This window comes from Brachionichthys hirsutus, chromosome 21, assembly GCF_040956055.1.
Source record: "Brachionichthys hirsutus isolate HB-005 chromosome 21, CSIRO-AGI_Bhir_v1, whole genome shotgun sequence".
Lineage (NCBI taxonomy): Eukaryota > Metazoa > Chordata > Actinopteri > Lophiiformes > Brachionichthyidae > Brachionichthys > Brachionichthys hirsutus.
The window spans coordinates 7,062,064-7,073,272 of NC_090917.1; the positions used below are offsets into that span (position 1 = coordinate 7,062,064).

Genomic DNA, 11,209 nt, shown 5'->3' on the forward strand with positions numbered 1-11,209 from the left:
AAACTCCCCCCGCATTCAGGTCTGTATGGTTCTAACCACATCCAAACTCACTATGAGAAAAGGACACTTTCTCTTTCACACCTGTAAATACCGTTGATGTGCTAAAAAAACTAATTGCCCTTCAACCTAACAAGGCCACAGGCCTTGACAACATACCCACCCGGTTCCTCAGAGACGCAGCTGTCTCTATCGCCCCCGTGGTAACCCATCTGATAAATTTATCCATCAATCAGTGCCACGTCCCACAGGAATTCAAGACGGCGCGGGTTATCCCTCTGTATAAAAAAGGAAACAAATTAAAACCTGGCAACTACCGCCCTGTTTCCATCCTTTGTTCCATCTCAAAGGTTATGGAGAGAATAATCCAGGCGCAAATCAACCGCTACCTCGCCGAGCATAACCTGCTCTTTGAATTCCAATCAGGCTTCAGAACATCCCACTCCACTGACACATGCCTCATATATCTGACTGACTACATCAAGCGTGAAGTAGACTCGGGCAAATACTGCGGCATGGTCATGCTGGACCTTCAGAAGGCCTTTGACACCGTTAACCATTCAATCTTATTGAATAAACTAGGGGCGATTGGTTTTGATAGCACATCAACAAACTGGATGAAATCGTACCTAGAGGGACGAGAACAAATGGTAGACATAAACGGAACCTTGTCCTCGTCCCTCCCGGTGAGCTGTGGGGTTCCTCAAGGCAGCATTCTAGGACCGTTACTGTTCCTCCTATACATTAACGACATGAGTGCTGCCTGTAACTGCAAATTGTTCCTGTTTGCTGATGACTCAGCACTCCTGATTTCGGGAGAGGACAAAGTGCAGGTTGAGGAGGCTCTCAGCTCTGAGGTCACCAGAATCCGTACTTGGCTTACGGATAACAAACTGTCACTACATCTTGGTAAAACCGAATCGATTCTTTTTGGGTCTAAACACTCTCTACGTGAGATAAATGTTAATGATTTCAAGGTCACAGTCGATAATACCGGCTCGGTGGCGCAGTGGTGAGCACTGTTGCCTCACAGCGAGATGGTCGCGGGTTCGTCTCCGGCTTGTGGCCATTCTGTGAGGAGTTTGCATGTTCTCCCAGTGTCTGCGTGGGTTCTCTCCGGGTTCTCCGGCTTCCTCCCACCTCCAAAGACATGCGGCCTAGGCTGATTGGTGACACTAAATTGCCCGTAGGTGTGAGTGTGTGTGTGGCTGGTTGTCTGTCTCTGTGTTGCCCTGCGATGAACTGGCGGCTTGTCCAGGGTGTCCCCTGCCTCTCGCCCATTGACTGCTGAGATAGGCTCCAGCTTGGCCCGCGACCCGGTAGCGGAATAAGCAGTTAGAAAATGATGAAATGAAATGGAGTCGATAATACAGTAATCTCCAGCAAAGAAGAGATTACCTATTTGGGCTGTGTTCTTGACAAATACCTGTCTGGCGATAGTATGGCAACTAAGGTGATCAAAAAAGTCAATCAAAGAACAAGATTTTTGGGCAGAATGTCTGCTTTTGTCAACAAAAGTGCTCTCCGGACGCTTGCTGGAGCCCTCGTTCAGCCCCTCTTTGACTATGCTGGCACCTCCTGGTATTCAAACATCAAAATGTCCCTGAAAACCAGGCTCCAAACCTCCCAAAACAAACTGATTCGACTACTCCTCAATCTGGGGCCCATGACCCACCTTCTTCCTGGACATTTTGCTAGCCTAAAATGGCTCAGGGTAGAAGACAGGGTTAAACAGCTCAAAATGGGATTGGCATTTAAAATAGTCAATGCAGCTCTGCCCTCAGTCCCCTCAATCCCTGCCTACCTGACGGAACACCTCCACAGATTTAGTGACACCCACAGCCACAACACTAGAGGGAGCTCAAACAACAACCTGATTACCCCCTCCTATAGGACTAACATGGGTAAATCATCTTTTTTCAATACGGCCACCCAAGGGTGGAACGGTTTGACTCCCGCCCTCAAAACATGCACCTCTTTGGCCTCCTTCAAAACGGCCCTAAAAATACACCTTTTAGGGGGACAGAAACGGAGATAGTCATCACGACTCTCTCCGGATCAAAACCCCCCTCCTTTATTTTTTGTCCACCTATGTTGCACATATTAATTGCCTTAGTAATTTATTGTAATTTATGTAAGTTATTTATTGTCATTCATTGTCATTTTGCATTGGCGGTGTAAAATCATTTTATTTTTGTTTTTCTAATGTTACGTTGCATCAATTGAGTAATCGAATATTGGTTTTATTTGCATTTGTATTGTTAAATTGGTATTGTTAATTGTGGATGATTTATGTACGAAGGACTTTCAACGGAAACAAGACCGCAAGGGCTTTTTTTGAAATGCTCCTCTTAGACAGGATGTTTGGCATTATTTGTACTGTAATACATGCTACTGTGTGACTGTACTTGTACTCTAACATTCTATCTAATAAATATATTCATCATCATCACCGTCCACATGGTGATATGGATCATCATCAAAAGGTTCTAAAAGTAAAAGTGAATCGGAGTTGATTTTAAGATTTTTGAGACCGTAAATGGGGTTTTCAATATTAAAATTTAAAGTTTTTCTCTGACCTCCTTCTGGATACGATCTGGATTAAATTTGGTGGTCCTACATGACGGTGTCAAATTTCATAAACATCGGTCAATAATCAACTGAGATATTCAGGAACAAAGTTTGAAGCGCAATTGACTGCAATATAAACAAAAAAATTCAAACTGCTCCATAATCCAGGATCTCTTATGGATCATTAACAAAAAAATTCCTGGTAAGATTCTTTATAATCAAGATCCGTCTATAACTTTTTCAGTTATGTTAACAGACAGACAAACCAACGGCGGCAAAAACATAACATAACCTCCTCGTCAGAGGTAAAGATGCTGAATCTCCCCTCATATTACAGGCCTGCATAGAACGTTTGTTGGAACTACAGAAAAGTTCAGCAGTGTAATGTTCTGCTGTGTTATATTTCAATCTAGTCACAGATTGCTCTGAATAACTTCTGGATAATTTACCTGACGAGGCTCGCGGTGATCAAAGCTCCACAAATGGGACCAACCCAAAAGATCCAATTATGTTTCCAGTGGTTGGCGACAGCTGCAGGACCAAAGGCTCGGGCGGGGTTCATGCAGGCTCCAGACAGCTTCCCTCTGAAACAACATCAAGCAGAACAGAGCGATACAAACCAACACATCCATCCATCCATTCATCCGTCCCGTTGCTATAAGCAGTCCTTCAACACCATAAATACATTGGGCGGATTAATTTCCTTGGGTCTTACCCAGCCAATATGTTGGCTGTCACAGTGAGGCCTATGCCGAAGGGAGCCAATGGGGAGCTTGTTTGGCTGTTGATGGCCCCCATGCACACCACCAGGGTGAGGAACGTGGTCATTATCACCTCTGCTAGTGTAATTGCAGCCAGATCATTGGAAGTCACACTGAAGGCAGCGCCAAGGGACGCATCATACATACTAGAGGGGAACACAGCCTGGAAGCAGAACAAATTGAACATATATGGATCATGGCAAACTTGATTGGATTGAATATGTCTCATTTATAGTGACCCTTAATTTTAATTAACCAAAAAACTTGATTCAAACTAAATCCAGACGTGGATAACAGTTCTTTTATAATGTTTTATGGAGTCAAAAAAAAGAGTCCATATTTGATCATACTCTATCAAAGTCAACATTTAGATAAGAGTTGAAGTTGAGTCATTATTTTTAGATATGCAATGAAGGCCAAATATTAATGCGCCATCCAATATTTTAAGTTATTGACTCTTAATCTAGTTTTAAACATTTGGACAATATACATCAAATATTTGACTTTTTACATTAAAATGTGTCTTTCCATTTGTGGTTTATATGTCAATATGAATGTTTGTTTTCCCTTTACTGAACTGAGCTTCCACAGTTTTCCTTACTTTGGTCAAACCAGCACCAGCCAACCCTCCCAACATCTGAGCCAGGACGTACGGTACCAGCAGGAGAAGCTCCATCCCCCCACAAAGGTAGGCAGACAGAGACACCGCAGGATTAAAGTGGCCCCCACTGCAATAAAAACAATGCACTTCACTCTCTGGCTCTCAAATTCTAATCTAAAAAGAATGTGTGATAATGGCATTATAAATGACTCGTTACAACACTTATCCATCCGACACAGATAAACAGAATTGGAAATTTATTATTTGTTTTTTCCCACAAGTTGGAAAGTGACAGCCAATTCGAAAAAACTTGCCTTATATAATAGAATATAAATATATATCTAGTTCACAAGATTTATACTTTAAGATATTTGAAACATACTTTAGAATTCAGTTCATGTTGTCTTTGTTTTATACACATTTTTTGGAAAGTAACACTAAATAAATTACCAAAATCTAATGATTATTTTGTATATTCTAAAACACCATATGATCAATTTTGTTGCCAAACATTGAATGAAATGCTTTCAGAAAATAGAAAGACGTCTCTGATTCATGTATATATAAATTATTCCTCTGATCTTCTATTAGACCTATTATATTACATGATTAATAATGTGCTGTATACAAATGATATACAAATATAACATAATAGAAAATGAAATACACTGTGAGAAGACGTCATACATAAGGATCATCCACACACTTCATATGAACATATATAAATAGCAATACCTTCTTAATGTATTAACTCTATCAAATTAAATCCAACTGTTTATTATTTAGCTTCTAACCTTTTGTCACTCTATGTGAGCGATTACTATAAATCTTTTTCAGCTAAGCGTGGCAATAAGGATTATTTTGTTACTCTGTCGAGGCATGTCGAGATATTTCTTTCGTTAAATCACCATCCATTCATTCAAAGACACAACAAAGTCATTACCTAATCTGCCCAAACACCATGATCACCACTCCCAGCGCCAGTCCGTGCGACACAGCCGGCTGGATGACACCAGCAGATCCAGCATTCCCAATAACAGACGCACATCCCACAAACACAAACAGGCCCGTCCCAAGCAGCTCAGCAAGGCAGGGCTGCACATACTTCTCAAAGAAGCATTTCTTCTGGTTGCTGCGGCTCGTGTCTCTTTCCACGGGCTTGTCTATCTCTGCTACTGTGAAGACCCCTGTCTTGTTCTCAGCCTCTGACATGCTGATTTGCAGTGCAACACTTTATATTCTACCTGCTGACTTCCTCTGATGGATGACAGCCTAGAATGTGTAGCTCTGACGTCTGAACACTGTACATAAGACGAAAGAATGACTACGCACATCACCTTTTTTTTTTAGGATGCCCCACCTTCCAGAAATTATTAATACTTCCAAGGCTTTTCAGACTCAATCATGAAGCTCATAAAAGGACTATCACTGCAGATAAGGATGAGGGGTGTCTTAACTCAACAGCACAACCGCACTTCAAGCAGCACATAAATAAAGAGAGACACTTTATTTTACACAGAACAATCATTTTAATCAACTGCATTCAAACAGAATTCATCAAACTTAATCTATTACAATCTAATTGTTCCGATGTGCATTGAAAAGGAACCCATGTGGGAAACTGCAAATGAACAAATAGGCAAGTACCGGTACATAATTTCTTGCAGTTTGATTTTATAAGGAAATGAGTCTGAGGTCTACAACCCATGAATAAACAACATTGAATTGACTGAAATGCTTCAAACTGTATACATTTATTAATCTCCAACAATGGTGAAAGAAAAGAAAATCTAACAATTTGTGGAGTCATATAACAATGAAAAATGCCTCGAAGCAGATGGACAGCTGGTACCTCGGTGCCAGTGTGTTGCCAAGGCGCTCCACAGGTGCCAGCCATATTGACCGTTATCACAGCCGCATGGTTGGAAAGGATTCGCAACAAATCCTTTTCTGCTGATGCTCGGAGTTCTCACAGCAGGACATTCCAAATGTTTCCCTCTACATCTTCTCCTCTTGAACATAATGAATGAAGACACATTCGACAGCGGAGCAACTTCATACTCAAAATGCCAGCTGTGACAGACCTGAGGAAACAGAGCATGACCCGTTTGTGTGAATGACAGCAATGGATATTCAAAACAGGCATATTGGTGGAAATGTGTTTAACATGGAAACTGCAATGACATGAGTAACGTTAAGTAGATACACTGAAGGTCAGCGCGACGCGGTGCATTTATAGGAAATCCTGGCACTGATCAAATGTACTCCTAAGGCCAGCATGCCCATCCACACAACTGGAAGTGTTGTATAGCTGTCAATTACCCAGACTGAGTTTGTCCTTGATGGCCCAGCAGATGCTGTAGTGCTGAAGAAGTTGCTGCAGCAGCTCCTTCTCATCAAGGAACTCCAAACGCTCAATTCTGCAAGGCATAAAATAAAACCTTATGAATGTCATGTTTCATGTCGGACTACAAAGAGAAGCATTTAGACATGTTTTTAATCTAAATTATGTGTAATTGATGCTAAATTATTCAAGATTCTAAATGTCTTTAATTTGACATGGAAATATCCAGATTGTTTTCCCTATAAGGTTTTATTCTCCTCAATATCATCTTTCATTGGACCTTCTGCCTGACATTTACCCACTTATTTCAAACTCCACACCCCCAGGTCTTCATGCAGACTGTCTGGCAAAGACTTTTCATCTCCAAGCCGAAGGAAAATGCTATGAAACACCCCAAGACCCACTGAAGATGTCATACATCAGTTTTCAAGATTCACTGATTTGTCATTTTACGACATTGACAAATTGCAAAACATAATGCAAGTTGTAACTGCTTCAGGTTGTGCAAACATTTATGCTCCTTCATAAAGGCTGAGCGGAACTTATCACAAGAATTTAAGTGTCTTATGTGTCCTTACAAATTAGTCGTTGCTGAGGTTTCTTTATCAGGTTAGAGATGTGCAAAAGCCATTACAGATTGTTGTTTCTCGGGACACTAAAATGATTCCCAGAATAACTTTTGATGATTAAATTGCTTATATGTGTAAACAAGTTTCCGTTTTAAGCTCTTGAATGAGAACAACAGCAACAACATAAACCTCTTGGAACAGTAACAAGGCCAACTAAGCTTGATTTGCTGTGTCCAACAGGTGTGCTTGCTTTGCAATAGTAGGTCAAAGTTTGTGCTTTTCATCACATATGATTCTGAAGACACCCAATGTGGATAAGCTGCGTAGAATTGAGGACTGCATCTACAAAGGTTCAACTTCTAGAATGGTAATGCCATTCGTTGTGACCTTTGAGCTAGAAAAAAGTTGGTATACAAATCAGGACTATGAACACATCATTAAGCAATTCACTGTAGACACCAAGTGTGCATCACGTGTGTACATTTTAGGGTTGTGCGTACAATGTTTCACCAGAGTAAAAGATGGAAGGACAGAGGACGATACCGCCAACATAAAACCTGGTTTAAATTCAGTTTATACTCGCCTTGCCACATCATCTTGAGGCAGCATACTATAGACTGTCATCATGTCCAGAGCATCAGAATGCTCCCAGCCCGTCTTTAGGAAGCGTTCCCTCTGCACACATCAAAAATATTCATGTCTGGATCTTCTATAAAACTCAAATAAATAAGTAGAGACTTACCTGAGAGTCCAGAGACTGGCAGGCCTCCACTCCAACCAGGCTGCACTGGCGACGCTGCAGGTTCTCAATCATCACTTGCCCAAATCGATCACTCATGTTCACCTGATTGGATCAAGCCAAACTTTAGGCTACATTATTCAATTTCACAAACACTACATCTCAAACACCTTGGCTGGACGACAAGCATTCACATGTCTAGGCCCAAATCAAGTGTTTTGAAGCCACTTTTACACCAATTGCATAAATAATTAGTAATATTTATATTTAAAACAGCTGAATAATATCATATCCTGATACTTTGTGGCATAAATGGTACAGATCAAAATGAGTCTTTTGCTTTGTTTACCTGTTCGTAGCTGACAAACATGGCAGTATGGAAGGTTTCTGCTGCCCAGCGAACTAGACTGAAAGACTGGGCGGGCGTCATGTAGACAAGCACACACTCTGACAGGAGCACTGTGGGTAATCTGGGAGCAGAACAGGACACTCAACAGATCTGCTTCTGTCAGAACCAAACAGTCTTTAAACAGTAAACACATTGTATCAATTGTATGTCTTTTCACGTATTTTTTCAGCATATTAAAGGGAGTGAAAACAATGATGAAGTGTTTACCTTTGACCCTGAATGATCACAAAACTACTTCTGCTATAAATGTTAATTATCAACACTGAAGAACTTATTCATGTTAGTTACAGTGGGGGAAAGTTTCAAAGTGGACGAAGTGAAGAGGAACCTTCCGCTGTTTGTGAGTCCCTTTTAAAGAAGAGCGGGAGTAAGAGTTCAATACGAAACAATGATTTTTAGGTGGGGTATATTTTCACGTTAGACATTTCATTTGGATACAAGCTTTCTAGACTCTCTGTAGAGCGACTGTTTCGTTTGTCACCGTGAAACACAAAGTTTCAGTTCTTTGACCAAATGTGATGTCTGTTTAGTTTACCCTAAAAATATGTTGCCTTACATGAAACCAGGACGAAGAAAACAGATGTTTACGTACTCTGGATTCAGTTGGAACTTCTTCAGTTTTTCATACAAATTAGAAATGTCTCTGAGGTCTGCTCCAATGATACAATAATGGTCCGAGTCAAGGCTTTGGGCATCTGAACAAAAAAAAAAAACCCAATGTAAGGTTGTTGTTAAAAAAAAAAAGAAAAGAAAAGAAAAGCATAACACACAGATTTTCTGACAAGAGTATTATCAGCAAACTGAATATACGCAATGATTTGTAATATGGTCATTACCTAGTATTAAGGAGTCTGTTGAGTGGGTTTCAATGAGAGCTTTAGAGAGGGGTGGTTTGGTCCTAGTGATAGAAAAAACAACATTATAGCTAGTAACCAACACTTAACACTGCACAGCAATCAAGTTTTATATGTCACATTACTCAAAACCTCCAAAAATCATCACATATCTTTACTCATTTGCTGTCGTACATGATCCATAAATAGAAGTCTGAAAAGACATTCCCATATACAGTACGGTACTGTGAAAACAGGTGTGTGTGAAGAAATCCTGAAAATAACAATTGATTTCTGTTTTTAAGGGAAAGGGTAGTCGCACAAAATGTTGATTGGATTTTCTTTCCAGCTGCAGATTTTAGTTTTTGATCAAATCATTGGGACCTAATTATTGCATGTTGGAGTCATGCGCTTAATGCAGTGTTCGAGCTATTCCTGAATTAAATATACTTTAATAAGTCTGAACCCTAGAGCAGATGTATTTATTACACACCGTATAACATATATATTTACATACGTAATGATAACATTACGAGGCGGTAACAGTGACAACGCCATTCTCTTTAGCTGTTACAATAGAGCTGTAACAAAGAGCGCTGTCTCCCTCTATAGACGCTGGCCCTACATTACAAGAGGACATTGAGAAGGAAAAAAACCATCTGAAGCTGCTTGACAAGTTCCAATAATGGTAACTACATTAACTACTATAGCTTAAATTGGAAATGATAATTACAATTACAGCACGGTCCTCTTACTTAATATAGTGTATTTTCCTGGCCACAACTGTTGGAAAGTCCACTTCAAAGTACTTTTGCGGCATCAGGTTTTCATCCTAGGGCACACAAACAAGAATAAATCCACAATAGAAATGATCTTCAAGAAAAAAGTATTTGATGCAGCCTATTCCAAATCAGACTAGTAGTAAATAACAAATAGACCAGAGTACTGCAACGCTTCAAACCTTTAGTCTCCAAAACGTGGTGTCCAGTCCGGCTCCCATGTTGATTACTTGGCAGTTACATTCTGTTTTCCTTATGAATGCATCAAGGAGATGGTTAACTCCTTGGACACGCGCGTAGTAACCTGTCACATCAGATGCAAGGACCGTCAAATGAGCTTACATGGTGGACACTGGAGTAGATGACATGCAAAAGTGAATTCCTCAGAGCATTATTGGAATGTGGCTTTGTTATTGACAACTCTTCACTAACTACATTGTAAATTGTCGTTTTGATGCTTTAACTTTTAGTGTCACTTGTTTTTACGTTTACGTAACTTACCTCTATTGATTTCAGGTGCCTTCCTTTCCCCTACAGATCTTGCAAAGTACTGGATATAGGGGTCTTTCCAGTAGCCTTTACTTGTAGCAAACCTGGTGTAAATTGTAAATAAGTCATTTATAAATCAAAAATAACAAGTTATTCTTCCTGATACTCACAGAGGTAGCTAGACTGCACTAATAAAGAGACAGTTGACTTCATCAATGATAATGATGTGTTTTATTTTCTGAAATGATTGATCCCCTCATTCTAAATCACACTGTGCATCTGTTGACGGATTAATTGATTAAAACATATACAATAAGCTTAAGTTGCCTTGACACGATGCTAACTCTGCTACTGCATTTGCTCTCATTACCTCTTGCATGTGGTTGCATCGTCACAGGTCGCCCTCACTGCTTCATCGGCAGTATCTGTGTCTGTCAAATGTTGCCGAGCTGCCATTATCGATCTGGAGACAGCATTTGCAATTGTTGACTTGTTTGCACGTTTCACTGGCTAGCTAAAGCAAGCTAGCTGGTTAGCTCAATTTGACAGAAATAGCGAATTTAACAGACCAAAAGATAAAATAAATCTATGAACCACAGTCGAGTTAATGTATTACTTGTTTACAACAAAAATATGCACGTTAGATTAAAAAAAAAAAAACTGTAGTATTTATGAAGTACTGTAATACTATTTTGCAGGCTAACAACAACTTCCAAGGTGCAGTACAACAATTTCGACCGGCTTATATTTCCGGTTATCTTTTTTCAGATTAAAGGTATCAATTTTTCATTTGTACAAATACATCTAATCAACTAACAATTCCGACTCACGTGAGCTTGTTTTATGAATTGTGTGTATATCTTAAGCGTATTTATCTGTGGAGTGAAAAAGAAAGATTTAAAATATGAGCCCTCTGACCGGAAATCCAATAAGGTCACTACATCCGGTATTTCCAGCGGATGTAGGTGACCTCATTCTTTCATTCATGTTTCTCTCTATCATATTGTTTGTCTCTGACACGCGTGCTTTATTACAAATTTATTTTGGATGACAATTGCAAAGAAAACACAAAAGAGATGCAAGATGGTTTGGAGATATTTATTCACTTTGTTCTTTT

The 11,209-nt window shown here is 39.9% G+C and overlaps 2 protein-coding genes across 2 annotated transcripts; both read right to left on the minus strand.

Moving 5' to 3' along the window:
• Positions 1-3,013: 3,013 nt before the first annotated feature.
• LOC137909904 (aquaporin-8-like) lies at positions 3,014-5,142 on the minus strand. Its single transcript, XM_068754335.1, has 4 exons — positions 4,874-5,142; positions 3,931-4,057; positions 3,284-3,492; positions 3,014-3,152 (listed from the first exon to the last, which is right to left on the minus strand). Exons 1-4 carry the CDS (start codon positions 5,140-5,142, stop codon positions 3,014-3,016), a joined length of 744 nt encoding a protein of 247 aa, XP_068610436.1.
• Positions 5,143-5,991: 849 nt separating this feature from the next.
• Positions 5,992-10,548, minus strand: lcmt1 (leucine carboxyl methyltransferase 1). The gene is made up of 11 exons (XM_068754674.1): positions 10,463-10,548; positions 10,105-10,196; positions 9,786-9,907; positions 9,580-9,656; positions 8,828-8,889; positions 8,584-8,686; positions 7,932-8,052; positions 7,586-7,687; positions 7,427-7,518; positions 6,253-6,350; positions 5,992-6,014 (listed from the first exon to the last, which is right to left on the minus strand). The coding sequence occupies exons 1-11, from the start codon at positions 10,546-10,548 to the stop codon at positions 5,992-5,994; spliced, it is 978 nt and encodes a 325-aa protein (XP_068610775.1).
• Positions 10,549-11,209: the final 661 nt, after the last annotated feature.